Source organism: Lampris incognitus, chromosome 20, assembly GCF_029633865.1.
Source record: "Lampris incognitus isolate fLamInc1 chromosome 20, fLamInc1.hap2, whole genome shotgun sequence".
NCBI lineage: Eukaryota > Metazoa > Chordata > Actinopteri > Lampriformes > Lampridae > Lampris > Lampris incognitus.
Window position 1 is genome coordinate 17,676,446 of NC_079230.1, and position 15,092 is coordinate 17,691,537.

Sequence of the window (15,092 nt, forward strand, 5' to 3'; positions counted from 1 at the left end):
AAGTAAATACACCCCCCCACACACATACACACACACACATACAGGGAATGACACAGAGAGAGAGAGAGAGAGAGAGAGAGAGAGAGAGAGAGAGAGAGAATCTGGGTGTTCCTTCTCCTTCCTTGTTCTCTTTATTCTCCGAACAGTCAATCAGGGAAATTGGCCCTGCTGTTGTGCTGCTTCTCCGGGGCAGTGATTTCACAGCCAGCTTCCGTCACAACTGCGTCAGCATCGATGAACTCAGCGTTAATGGCGGGGAGGGGGCGAGGAGGATGAGAGCGAGAGAGAGAAAACAGGGTGGTGCCTTCTCCGAGGCACACATAGCGCAGAGTGTAACAGCACCAGCGTGGTGATAACTGGGCATCCTCTCTTTTCCTCCATCCCTCTCTCTTTCTCTCTTTCTCTCTCTCTCTCTCTCTCTTTTCCTCTCTCTTTCTCTGCAAAGTGCTGCTGTTGTGAATTATTGAAGCGACAAACAAACCTTGTTCATTATTAAATACAATCAAAACAAAGATACTGTGGCGATCCCTCGGCACCCAGAGACTGAATTGTGTTGGTTACAGACGGCGGGGGAAAAGAAGGAGTGCTGGAAATAACGTGAAAAACGTCGCCGACCCTTACAGCACCTTGGACAGAGTTCGAGGACTTAATTTCACAATCATGGCTCCAATGGTGACGAATGGGGCGCAATTCGGTAAGTCCAAGCACAGCCCGATCTGAATTAAGGTTTGAGGCATGTACTGTACGTGTGTGTGTGTGGGGGGGGGCATTTTGTTCTTTCTTCATTTTCTCTTTGTTCGGCAGTTTCCCCCTACATCCCCCTATAGATAGGGAGCCCTCCATTGACAAGTCCATCTGTCTGCTGTTGATACGGTGCGAGGTTTACGCATCATGTACAGCTGCGATGTGATGTGCAATATCGATCATTTGGGAATGAAAGGTTTTGACTCGGTGACGCAGGCACAGCAAACTGTAGAGTAATACATTTGTGATGTGAAGAGATCGTGACAAAAAGTAAATGTCTAATGTTCATCAGTTCCGTTGAAGCGATGAAGAACATCTGTATATGACGTTGTCAACAACAATGTTTTTATCTTTGGAGTGATGTCACTTTGTCTCCACTGATCCCATGCTGGCTGTGCATGGGCGTGTCTCTCTCTCTCTCTCTCTCTCTCTCTCTCTCTCTCTCTCTCTCTCTCTCTCTCTCTCTCTCTCTCTCTCTCTCTCTCTCTCTCTCTCTCTCTCTCTCTCTCTCTCTCTCCTCTCTCTGTATACGTGGGTGGGAGCGCCTGTCTGGGTGTCAACCTGCGTAGCCTGTGCTATTGGGCGTCTTTTTCACTTAAGCAAATATTTTTTTCCTCTTCTTTGAAAGAGATCTTTAACTGACTGTCCGTCGTTCCATTACCGTGTGCTAGACAAGGAGTGACATTAAGATGTTAAAAAAAAGACACAAATCATTGAACATTCCCCTTCCCGAAACAGATTTGGAAAAACTTACACGCCGTTCATCTTTTGAAATTTGTGAAGGTAACATGTGGGGGAAACGGGTATATCGGTGGACAAAACAATAAGACAGATCTCTCCTTTGTGAGACATTCATTCAATCAGGATATGTATTGACATGGCCATATTATAGTCATATTTTCCTGGGTAAGGATGGGTAAATGCTGAAGATTCAATCATATCCGCTGGATTATCCGTCTTATCATGGTGGACATCCTGAACATAGGGACACACTTTTAAATTCTCAAAATGAAATCAGTGCAAGTTTGATACTTTTGGGTGGGGTCATCTCCTTTTGACAGAAGGACCTCCACTGAATGCTAATGTTGCATAATAGGCCTTTGCCTGCAGCCTGTTTTGGTTGGACTGCATCGTCATCGTCTGGCTAACCATATGTCCTCACTGGGAATCAAAGATCTCCACATCCTAGTTGTTGCTGTCCTGTGTGGGTCTACCTAGCATTGACCTAATGCTGTAGAATATGAGGGCGTGGTGATCGTTCAGAAGCAGGGAAACTGTGTTTTGGTTATGACCATCAAATGAATTGTCGTTTGTTTCTTGTCACAGGGAAATAAAAGAAAATATCAATAAGGCAAACGGACCTTGCCACAACACATGGACGACCTCTCAGGATTCATTTATTAGCTGATTATATACAGTTGATGTCCGACACTCAGACAACTATCAGTCATAAGTGGGATTTATGCTTTTAGCTCAAATGGAATGTTTACATTATTTTAAATGATGATGCAGTTATCATGTATAGTAGTTCTGTTTGGTGTTGACAGAGCCATGTTTACACCAAGCTGGTGGAGAGAACAATGTAGCAAGCAGATTTACCAGATTTGGGTCGTTGTCATCTCGCTGTGAGTCACACTCAAGCATGCGTCAATAAAAACCATTAGGCAGACAGATCCAATTAAACCTTGGCTGATTGGTTCCCCCCCCCCCGAGTTTCTTTTAATTGTAGAACCCTCAGTGAATTGCGTACATTTTTTCTTGATGCGCACATTCTAGTTTATTGAGGCGAGCGACTGGAAAATGGATGGTTAAAGTGGTGAACAATGAGGAGGTTTACTTGCATTTACACTGCACCTGTAATGTGGGATTTTAAGGGTCCATTAGCTGAACCCATTTTAGGAAATGTAAAGGTGACCATGAAGATCTACACTGTAAAAAATCTGTAATATAACAGCTTTTTTTCCTTTTTTATTTTACAGATTTTTCCTGTATTTCAGAAATACGTGGAAATGTTAATAACATTACAAAAATAGATTGTGAGCGTATGTGTCTAATGTAAAATAACATGAACTGTATTTTATGAGTTTGTTCATTTCTGTTATTTTATAGTATTTTATTGGTGCCCCAGCTGCCGTAATATTTCCTTTTTTTGAGGTTATTTTTTTGCAGTGTAGGAAACGATCATTCGAAGGAGAGGTGCATGTGCAGGAGCATGAATGCATTAGTCTAAAGGTTTTCTGATGGGGTGCAGTAGGGACAATTAGGCCAGACTTGTCATTATAAGACAGGTTTGGCATTAAAACTACACAGAACTTTAATTTGCAGCACACAGTAACACAGTATATGCACTATATGCACATGCAAACACAGACGCATTGTCGATATACCCACCAATGCTTTCAGAGAAGGTACAAAGTAAAGAATATCTAAGTGATGCAGAGGATTAACTTGCTTATGCTCTCTCCCTCTCTTTCTCTCGCTCTCCCTCTTTGTCCCTGTCTCTCCACCCTTCTGCTCATCTCCATAGTGGAGTTGCCAGTAAGTGTTGCTGTGGTGAGTGTGTTCGGCCTGGTGTTCAGTGTGTCGGCCTTTACCTGGATCTGCTGTCAGCGTAAAAACACCAAGTCCCAGAAGACACCTCCCTACAAGTTTGTGCACATGCTCAAAGGGGTTGATATCTACCCAGAGAGCCTAAGCGGCAAGAAGAAGTTTGCCGCTCCTGCCGCCACTCTGACTAACGACCCTGGTAAAACTGACGTGAATGGAAACTGCCACACTGCCCCCACAGTTTCCCCAACCGGTAATGTTAAGCTGGCTTCAAGTCCAAATGGATCCAGACCAGCTCTACATCTTGACCTGGAGAAAAGAGATCTGAATGGCAACTTCACCATGAAACCCTCCCACCACAGCCACCACCAGAAGGTCCGCAGCTCTCCAGACCTTGAACTGCCATCTCCCCACGCTGGGTTCACCCAGCCTGGGGCAGTGGACCGCCGTGATCTCCCTTCACCCTCCAGTTCCCTTTCCAGCCAGGCCCCCACCCCAGCTGTAGACAAACCCCAGGCAGAGGAGAGGGATGGGGGGCTGGGGACCCTCCATTTCTCCCTGGAGTACCAGCCAGAGAGGAAGGCCTTTGTTGTCCACATCAAGGTACTGTGTTGTGTGTCTATGTGTAAGTCAGCACTATAAATTTGTCATTCATTTCACTTTCTATCACTTAATTATTCTTCTGTTTGTGTTCTGTTTGTTGTGTTTTTACATCTGCTGTCAAAACCAACGTGTAATGAGACTTGTTTAATGAATGCATGTTTAACTGATTGATCAGTTGGTGGATTGATTGATTGATTGATTGATTGATTGATTCATTCATTCATTCATTCATTCATTTATTCAGGAGGCCCATGGCCTGAGCCCGACAGATGAGCAGTCCCTGACCTCGGACCCCTACATCAAACTGACCTTGCTGCCGGAGAAAAAGCACCGCGTCAAAACCAGAGTCCTCCGGAAGACCCTGGACCCCGCCTTTGACGAGACCTTCAGTTTCTATGGCATCCCATTGGCCAGAGTGTCAGAGCTGGCCCTTCACTTTATGGTGCTGAGCTTTGACAGGTTTTCCCGTGATGAGGTGATCGGAGAGACCCTCGTCCCGTTGGCAGGGATCAACCTGTCAGAGGGTCGTGTCCTGATGAGCCGTGAAATAATCAAGAGGAATGTCAAGGTAAGAGCTGGGATGCACCGAAGATGAGCACTCCTTGAGGCCTTGTCAGTAATTTGGATCATTAAAGTCAGACCAAAATTAGTAATCAGGCAAAAATTTCACATCTAAAAACCTTGAACACGGCATAATAAAACATTCATCAACAATATCTTTATTTTTAAATTAATTATATTGTATTTCTTTATACCTTTATCCATAACTGTTCTCAACGGTCTCGAGGACTGTGAGTGGTCTAGTTCTCATTAATATTCATGAGCTGAGCGTTGAGTGACAAGTACAAGCAAGGGTTGGTAGTAAGAGTGGGCAGGGTTTCATATTTTGGGTGATTTGATCTGATTGGCTGTGTGAATGAGTGTGTCTGATGACATCATTGTTATTAGAGACAAAGATTATCCAAGAGAAGCTGAACCAGAGGGAGCTCTTTTAAAAAGAGAAAAATAGAAAAACCGAATACTACCCTTTACACTTTTGCATTTTGTACCGTCTCTTCTTACCAAAAACAATAACACGATTAAAGCGGTAAGTGATGTTAGAAAATATTAGTGTTTGCATTTCTTCAACTTGCTAACCCCTCAGCCTCATCAGAAATATCATATTAACTTTTAATTACAATCCTTTCAGTCATTTTCTTTCTTTTTTTTAATTTTCCAAGCATTGGGGTTTAATTAATTAATTCATCTTCCAACAAACTCTAAATCTTTGAAATCCTAATTTACTATAGTATGTACTCACAACTACAGCAAACACACCGACAAGATTTGTTTGTACCAGGTGACTAGTTTAAATTTTCATGTTGTTCCAATAAATCCCTTTGTCATTGATTTAATGGAATGAGCTTGGCACTTTAGTCCTTAATAGAAACCAATTTGGTGCTATTAGAATAATACAGTGCAATTTCCCCTGATTGAACAAGTTCTTCTGACATGCATGCCACCAGCTATTAAGCACTTAAAAGATAATAATAACAAAACAGAGGACTAATATATTAAAACAGTCCACTAGGACTTTTCATTGAAATTTGACATTAGATTAACATATTTTCAATGTTGAATAATGTTTGTTCATTTTAATGGCATTATACTAAACCCTGTTTTACATTGCAGACTGGTTTACATACAGAATGTAAATGATAAAAAAAATCAGCCATTTATCTCCTCCACCCATTATTGTTTGTAATCTAATTTCTTGTTTCCAATTGATGTATCAACGTCACATTTAAATTCATTTTCACATTTTTTTCACACTTGTAATTCAGGCCAGACACAGCACTACAGCAAAGCAATAGGAAGGGCATTTGATTTTCATGACGGGGGCACAAAATCACCACGGCAACTGCAACATAGTGTAGCGAATTTGGGGGGACGGCCGGGGAACCACCGCAGCTGGGACGCGAACCCGGGTCGCCCGCACCACGGGTGACTGCGCTAATCAATCGACTAAAGGGTCTGACCCGTTAGCCAAGGGCTAGCGAGTCTATTCATCTGTGATTGTTACACTACTCCCTCCTTTGGGAAGCGCATCCCCGCGTTTCAGCATACCAGCTCCCTCATGCCTCTGGGCGCACGCGCCTCCAATGGCCTCACAGTCTCACCATCCCACTTCTGACACCAATGTAGCGAATTCGGGGGGCAGCCCGGAACCGCCGCAGCTGGGACGCGAACCTGGGTCACCCGCACCACGGGTGACTGCGCTAATCAGTCGACTAAAGGGTCCGACCCGTTAGCCAAGGGCTAGCGAGTCTATTCAGCCGCGATTGTTACAATAGCAGCAACAGCGCCACCGTATGCGCACTGCCGTACTACACTGCACTTTAATGTTTTCATTAATGAAAAGCGTTTTATAATCATATGTTATTATTACTATTGTAACAACAACAACAATAATAATAATAATAATAATAGCCTCGAGCAACTCCCCTGCATAATTTGAGGCACAGAAAACAAAAGGCTGCATCAACTTTAACTGAATATTCCAGCCAGCTTCTGCTGTGGTACCATACAGTTGCAAAAGTCCATTTCTTCCTTGAAATCATTTGAGCTGGAGACGTGTCTAGTTTTAACTGGTTGGGCGTATTATAACTGAGGTCCGGGTTTACTGTTCGCTTGCTCTGGTCCAATCCGGTTAGCAGCAGGAGTGTTGTTGAAGCTGAGCTCGAGGAGGCCAGTGTTGTTTGTTGTGGCGCCGCCACGCCCGCGATGTTGTTGGTTGTGGCACCAGTGATGTTGTACCATCAAGAGAGGTGGCAGGCTCACTGGCTGGTGGTAGCACTGGAGCCATGGAGAGTGAGGACGCTGATGTGCTGGCTGAGATAGGCTTATTTTGTTGTTGTTTTTTTAAACTAATTTCTGATGTCCATTTTGTTAGCCTGATTGCGATCGTATCGATGAAGTGGTGGTCTAGCATTCTTCCGTTCCTACAGTTATAGCTAATTCCACCTTAATTTAAAATGTGAGTCAAGTGATATGACACTGTGACAGGTCAAAAATCACATCAATCATAAATAGGTTTATATGTGAGGGCGGGGCCGCCGTCAGCGAGCAAGGAGTTCAAATGACAGGAACAGCCCGGTCTCGCCCGCCCCCAATGCCGTGATTCAGGCTAATTAATTTAGTCAGATTATATTTGGAATACATTGAAAATTCAAGATGTACAGACATTATCTTAACTGTATATTCCACAATTTACACTTCCAGTGTTGTAATGTCCACAAAGGCCTGCTTACTGAAATATAGATCAATACACCTCACAAGCTCTGGGATATCAGATAGCAGATCAGTACCATTTGGGAGACAAGAAAAGAGATCTGTTCATCATTATAGATTTGTAAATGGATATTATGTCCTGGCGTACTGCTGAGGTTAGATAGATAAAAGCCTTGTGACTGTTGTGTTTTTTCACAGGACACTATGTCAACTCAGTGTCTCATTTGAAAATACTCAACTATCAGTCTGAAAATATAGTTTTTGGTCTGGGAATTGGGAGGTACACCTCGATTGGATAAGCCAAATATATTTCAGTGCCGAGTTGTTACATACTGAGATTTTTCAAATATCACAATTCTATGAATATTGATTTTTCAGTTTTATGATTGGTGATGTCTCTTTTCCCTCTTGTCTATAGTAAAATGTGAAAACTGCAATAATAATAAAAAGTACAGAAAGAGCCATTTATTCTAAGCCCCATGCAAAAGCTTAAAAACAGGAGTATGTTTCCCTGAGTGAACACTGAAACAATTCAAATTCAAATATTCAGAGATGCAGAAATCACGACATCAAACCTCTTCACAGCATCTGTTCGTTGTGCTTCAACATTGCATTTCAGAGGAAACGCTGTGATGTTGAAATAGTCATGCTTAGTATCACAATTTTGCCCTGATTTAATTTTTATCCCCTCCCCTAATTTTTTTTTTACATATTTGCTGACATTTTTGAATATAGTAGAAGTTGATGTAGCATAAATAGCCATGCCTGCCTCAGGCATGATGACAGTAGATAGATGACTGAGCAATATTTGTACATTCCCGCTTTAACTCTACTAATGCATTCAGTGGATGGAATGTGAGATCAGATCAAGACTGTCCTACCAATAGCATGTTTTAGGAAAACAATAGCTACCTGATGTTCACCCTGAAATTCTGAATTGCCCCACAGATGCTCACAAAATGTTGTCACTTTGTCAGTAAAGCGTTCAAGATTGCAAGTGACAAATAACGTGACAAAGGACCATGTACAGTGCCAAGAACAATGTGTGTGAGAATGTGTATGGTGTGGCAGCAATTACTTCAGGGTGGTGGGTTAGGACACTATTTTGGTGCTTGGGTGAGAGTGTGGAAAAAGAAGATGCAGAGTCCAGGCCCAGAATTTAGGTTCTTTATCTATCTCAAGGGGAGGTTGATACTTAAAAAGGTGTGTGTGGTTCTGTAACAACATACACAACAACAACACAGGCTGATTAATAATAGCAATTCTAGCCGAGATAGCAACGGTGAACCTAAGCTAGACATAAGCATCTACACACAGATAGCAGCTAACATGCAGAGCTGAAGGCTAATACAGTTAACAGCATGCAGAGTTAAAGGCTAATAATGACAGTGTAATAGGCTAGCAATTAGCGATTAGCAAACACTGAATATACATTCAAACTGTACAATATATTGTAACGTGCATGGATAGGTGGACACGTTGGCCCTTGGCTAACAGGTCGGACCCTTTAGTCGACTGGTTAACATTGTCGCTTGCGCAGTGGGAGACACGGGTTCGCGTCCCAGCTGTGGCGGTTCCTGTGGCTGCCCCCTGAATTCGCTGCATTGGTGTCAGAAGTGGGATATGCACGGACGCACTTTCGAGAAGGAGGGGGGTAGTGTAACATGCATGGATACGTAGACACGTTGGCCGCTGGCTGACGGGTCTGACCTTTTAGTCGAGCGGTTAGCGATGTCTCCCGTGGTGCGGGCGATACGAGTTCGCGTCCCGGCCGCGGCAGTTCCTGTGGTTGCCCCCCGAATTTGCTACAATATGAATGATAGTCACTTAACAATGGGCATTCAGTGTGCAAGGGTATAAACAACAGAAAATTAGCGACCACAATGCACAGAAACAGTAGCTACCAGAATGCAGTAAAACAACTTTCACAGACTATTACAAGCTAGTGGCTAGCTCCAAATCATGTCACGTAAACAGACGGAAATAACAACTAAATGTAGAATGCGATCGTGGCGAAATATAAACACTAACACTGTGTAACAGAAACATGAAAGAATATTCAACTCACATTACATGGACGCACACATTAAACGAAATGTCCATCGAACATAGGGTTGCCAACTCCTTGAAATGGAAATAAGGAACAGAGGATGGACAGGGTTTGGATGGATGGGGTGGTGCAGGCATAACAAATATAATGTGCCTTACACTATACACACATACACACACACACACACACACACACACACACACACACACACACACACACACACACACACACACACATATATATATATATATGTATATATATGTATATATATACATGCCGTCATCTGCATGTCTCACTGTTGTGTTAGTGGGCACAGTTCACATGCACAGAGCATCATTAGGCAAGGAGATACGGGAAAAAAACACACACAGGCATAGTCGTTTTTACAAACGCCTTGTACATCTCCGGGCAGATACAGTACCGTCACGTCACAGAGCCGAGTGGAAAGAGGATATCATCTTCCCATTTTTATATTTCCGGTGGTGTGCTGAGTAGATGGAGGGACAGCCACGCCCTCTCATTATGGATCTCTGGGCTGATGCTCCAGAGAGCTGGGATGGATGATGGGATCTGTCTGGCTACTGCCAGGACCGCAATTGTGCTTTTTTTTTTTTTCGTTTCAAGAACTTTTCCGCCCAGTCGTTTAGAGAAGAATTATGGCGGAGTGTGAGATGATATCAAAAACGCTTTGGATCGGGGTTTGGCTAAAACTCGGACAGTGGAAAGATACTACACAAACAACTTTCCATTTGCAGTGCATATCCAACAATGTTTCATGTAGGTGGCGAGGGAGATGTTATCTATGGGCTCGCAATAGATTTTGAGCTTGATATAGGTAATGTAACAATCTTTTACAGAAATGTGTATGACTGCAGTGAGCGAGGTCGATATTGTGGGGATTGTACATTTCCTGTGGCGTGCTGAACAGGTTGCAATATGAGATATCTGTGCAATTATAGATTTGTGGGCTGATACGGCACTCCGTAAAGTTCTGCAAGAAAAAAAAAAGGTTGGGGGGATGGTTTGTCTTACTGCTATGAAAGTAAACACATCTACATTTTCAGATAGTGTAGACCCCAGGTGAAATGTGAGATAGCTGTAATGATATTATAGATCTGTGGTCTTTCACTGCACTCTTACTCCCCCTGGTTTGTTCACATTATCTAGAAGGGGATGTTTTTGTGTAAAGTAACGGTTTCCAGCTCTCCCCCATCCTAACACTGATAGTATTTTTGAAGTCATTTCTTATTTAGGTCTGAGGCTAAAAGAAAAAAAAGAAGGCGGGTATATTTGCTGAAGTCAGTCCTGTTATTGGAATTAGTAGTAGTGTCGCGGGCCATGATATTCGTCTTGGATGGGCTATTTCTGAATACCTTTGTGTGATTTGACAGCTAAAGGAAGAAAAGGAAGAGATAGAAAGGCTTCTCTTCTTTGTGTTTGATGTTGGTTCTGTTGCATCAGAATAATAATCCCTCTTTCAATATATGTGCAAGAATTTGTTTGGCCTTGGTCAAGTTACAGAGAAAGCAGCTTAAGAAAAAGAGTACACATGAATGAATGAATGAATGAATGAATGAATGAATGAATGAATGAATGAATGAATGCATGCCTTTATTTGTCATTGCACAGCTGTGTAACGAAATTAAGTGCAACTCCCCAGTGGTACAAAATAAATATATACAAATAGTCAAAATACAAATAGACACACATTTGCAATCAACATATAATGTATACGCATCATGTAATGTATGCACATCGCTTCACGTGATGCAGGGAACCACAGGATGACGCGTATGCAATATCCAATATCTCTTTGTGATAGTGCACATGACATGATGAGGCGGTTGTGTTGGAAGATTTCATTGTTGAACTACATTTGTAATCCTATGAGAGGGAGGAAGAAAGAGAGACGCGGAGACAGGGATGAGGTCGGTCTGTTTTCTCTGTATGGGGCACAACCTTTTGCAGACAGGGTGTTGGCTCTCTTTGTCTACACGGCATGGATTTTGTCTGACTGTTCTGTGTATGTGTATGTGTGTGTGTGTGTGTGTGCGTGTGTGTGTGTGAGAGAGAGAGAAAGAGAAATAGAGAGATAAATCAGCAGCTTGAGGAGTGATCAATAAAGCTTGTCATGGGCAGTGCAGCCATTGCCCCTTTTTCTCTGGCCTCAGACCGCTGCAGGGGCATTCACACGACCACAAGAAAGAAAATGGCCCTTCGCTCGCAGGAAACTGAATTGTATCTCTATAGCCCAGTGAGGCAAGAGCCTCTGTTGTCAATGCCTGCAACAGCAGTCGCTTTAAAGTTTGACACCATGTTAGTAAATCAAGTGAAGCTACAGAGCCAGAACTTTGTCCGTGCAGGAGTCTATGAAAGTTATTAATTGGTCACTTTTGATAATCGGCAATCTTATTTGGTTAAAATCTTTTTTTTAACCACCTTTGTTTCTTTCACCACTTTCCAAACATTATTCCAAAACAATAGCCACTAAAATTTGGTAGAAATAGAATAGAATAGAATAGAATATACAAGATGACAAAATTAAGTATCAATTCACGAATTCATATTCCTTCCACTGGTTTTCTGTGTAATCCCATTTTTCCTAGGATGGAGCCATCTACTTATCTCTACATCTCTCCCTCAGACGTAATAGAGTCCTTGAGCATTACCCACAGAGCAAATATCAGTTCATCACAGTAATCTCTCTGAGGGTACTCGGAGAAAAAAAAATATCAGAACACACTACCTGGCAACACCGACACTCAAATACACATACATTAAGTCAGTGATAGAAATTCTACGTGCTCGTGTGTACCACTGCTTATTGCCATAGTAACCATGCACAGAGATGTGGGACTCGTGTTAAGTATGATCACAGCAGCTATGGTGCCAACCTGAGCCTAGCCGCTTTGAGGTTTAAGTGTACAGTACATGTGAGATCAGAGTTAAGATGAGTTTTGGTGTCTGTGCTTTTAAAATTAAATTAGCTTTTTTTGCCCCCGCTTTGGAGCAAGATGCCTTATTAAATTCCCCTCTTGGACATGTTTCAAGTTTTTTTCAATGCTGTAACAAATGTCTTCCTTTTTCCTCTGACTCACTCCCTTGCCGTCATCCTACCCTCCCCGCACTCATTTCCTCATTTCTTCCCATCTGTCTGTCTTTTCTCTCCTTCTACTGTTCCCTCAATCCTCCACCCCATCCTCTGCTCCTCTGTCTGTCTGTTGACAGAAGTCTACAGGTCGTGGTGAGTTGCTGCTGTCCCTGTGCTACAAGTCCATCACCAACACTCTGACTGTGGTGGTCCTCAAGGCCCGCCACCTGCCCAAGACCGACAATAATGGACCGACAGGTCGGTGCATCCAGAGTCAGACCATAGCACTTGCATTCAATGCGCGATCCATTGCAGATCCAACACCATGCACATGCTTAAGGATGTAATTGGTCATGTGCGCGTACGCGTGCATGCAAGCACACACTTTGGTGTCGCACACACTTTGGTGTCACATCACAACAAATGGAGTACAAATTGCATTTTGACCTTGCTGTCGTGTAGTCGCTCCCCTTATGATGCTGTGATAGTGTGGATAATGACACGGCCGTTGCACTCTCGTAATCTGATCTGGACGTGACACACACACACATGCACATGCACATGCGTGCACATAGACACAAATATGCATGCAAGTGTTGACAGAGTCAGCTTCTTCATCACTGCTATCCATCATTTTCTCCCTATTGATTGGTCTATCGATCTTGCCCAGGGATAATATACTACTCTAAGGGTTACCACAGGGGTAGATACTTTTGTTTTTATATTTTATTTCTAGACTTTGCAATTTTATCAGATACAGCGATGAAAATATACTACCCATGCATACATACAAACAGCTGCCATAACATAACTTAAGCATGCAGTAGGTTTTGTAACACATTAACACACTTATCCATGTTTGAGATAGGAAATAAATGGACCCCAGATTATAAGAAAGCTATTAAATTTGTATTATAAGCTATTATAAGCTATTAAGAGAGCTATAAAAGCAATACGACTTGCTTTTATATATGTTAAGACAGTCCCTGAGCGTCCTAGGAGGGTTGCCTTTTTGCATCTTCCTCTTTTTCTTTAATAATTCCTTTGTTTCTTCCTTCCTTATTTCCTCTCCTCATTTCTTCCTTCCCCCACTAGACCCTTATGTAAAGGTGAATCTCTACCAGGGGAAGAAGCGCGTGTGCAAGAAGAAGACCCACATGAAGAAGTGCGCCCCCAACCCAGTGTTCAACGAGCTCTTCATCTTCGACTTGCCCTCCAACGAGGGGCTGCGGGACACCAGTGTGGAGCTGCTGCTGATGGACTCAGAACGGCGGGACTCGCGCAGCCCCAGCCCCGTCCTTGGGCGTCTAGTCCTGGGCACGTCCGCGGCCGGGACACCCGGTGAACACTGGAGAGAGATCTGCGACCACCCGCGCCGCCAGATCGCCAAGTGGCATGCCATGTCAGAGGATTAGGAGGGCCACTGGTGGATTCTGTGCATCCAGTCTGGTCCAGTCATGATGGGGATGTGATGAGGATGGGTGGGCTCTAGCGGCCACCAAGGCATTGGACTTTTAGCAAAGGTGGGTGGGGATGGACGTGTGGTTGAGTGTGTGGGTCATGTTAATCAATGTCATCATTCAATATCCATCAATCAGCCATTAGAGTGTCCGGGGTTCCAAAGGTTTGAAAGGTTCCAAAGGGAACCCAGTGGCTTTAAAACAATCCCAAAGACTGCCGCTGAAAAGCTCCTGATAACATGCAGTCACGTCTCCAATTCTCCATGGCAAAAACTGATGGTCACGGCTACCATGCGCAGTGCAAAACGTCTTAAATGTCGCTATCGCTCCTCTTTTTCTTCATCTGCTTCTCTTTCCTCTGCTCTTCCCACTACAAATATTACCTACACCATCATATGAAAGAGTGAACAACATCTGACGATATCCATGCTGTAAAAAGAAAATGTGGATTATCCAACTTTATTTTATAAACAATACGTTTTACTTATAAAAATGTACACTTCATTTTTTTTTTTAATTTATGTTTTCCATTTTGTACTCTGATTTCTTGAACATGTTTTGTATTTACAAGTGGTTTTTCATATATCATTACCTAGGTGCAAAGGAGTCCAAGTTAGATGGTAGTAAAGAAAACTGAAATGGACCGAGTGCATTGGGAGCGTAACTGTGGGTGCATTTGTGTGCACACATTTCTTTGTGAAAGTGCGTGGATTACTCTGCCTCTGTGCGTGCGTGCATGCTTGTGTGTGTGTGTGTGTGTGTGTGCGTGCGTGCGTGCGTGCGTGTGTGTGTGTGTTTACGTGCTCTGAAGATGTGAGCCCGATACAGTTTACCGTTGGTGTTTTGTCCCTCTTACTGTGAGCACAAAGACAGCTGAAATGTATGTGTCTGTACCTTACTATAAAACATGGCAAATTCTGAGAAAAAAAAAGCACTGACTGTGTGTGTTCTTATTCCTCATTCACACTCTTAGTTCATAATTTAGAATCCATGAATTTTTGAAATCTGTGTATGTGTTTACCAGAAATTCACCAGTACAGGGCGTCTGGGTAGCGTAGCAGTCTATTCTACCAACACAGGGATCGCCGGTTCGAATCCGGTTTACCTCCAGCTTGGTCAGGCGTCCCTACAGACACAATTGGCCGTGTCTGCGGGTGGAAAGCCGGATGTGGGTATGTGTCCTGGTTGCTGCACTAGCGCCTCTTCTGGTCGGTTGGGGCGCCCGTTCAGGGGGGAGGGGGAACGGGGGAATAGCGTGATCCTCCCATGCGCTACTCCACATGTATCGGAGGAGATGTGGTAGTCTGCAGCCCTCCCCGGATCGGCA

The 15,092-nt window shown here is 43.3% G+C and overlaps 1 protein-coding gene across 1 annotated transcript; it reads left to right on the forward strand.

Annotated features, from left to right (window-relative positions):
• The first annotated feature begins 367 nt into the window (after window positions 1–367).
• Window positions 368–13,754, forward strand: syt4 (synaptotagmin IV). The gene is made up of 5 exons (XM_056300688.1): window positions 368–694; window positions 3,272–3,894; window positions 4,139–4,462; window positions 12,443–12,563; window positions 13,401–13,754. The coding sequence occupies exons 1-5, from the start codon at window positions 661–663 to the stop codon at window positions 13,718–13,720; spliced, it is 1,422 nt and encodes a 473-aa protein (XP_056156663.1). The 5' UTR covers window positions 368–660; the 3' UTR covers window positions 13,721–13,754.
• The last annotated feature ends 1,338 nt before the right edge of the window (window positions 13,755–15,092 follow it).

Coding starts and splice junctions, on each gene's coding strand:
- syt4 (XM_056300688.1), top strand. CDS start 661: ATGGCTCCAATGGTGACGAATGGGGCGCAATTCG. Junction 3,895..4,138: donor CCTTTGTTGTCCACATCAAG/GTACTGTGTTGT, acceptor TCATTTATTCAG/GAGGCCCATGGCCTGAGCCC. Junction 4,463..12,442: donor TAATCAAGAGGAATGTCAAG/GTAAGAGCTGGG, acceptor GTCTGTTGACAG/AAGTCTACAGGTCGTGGTGA.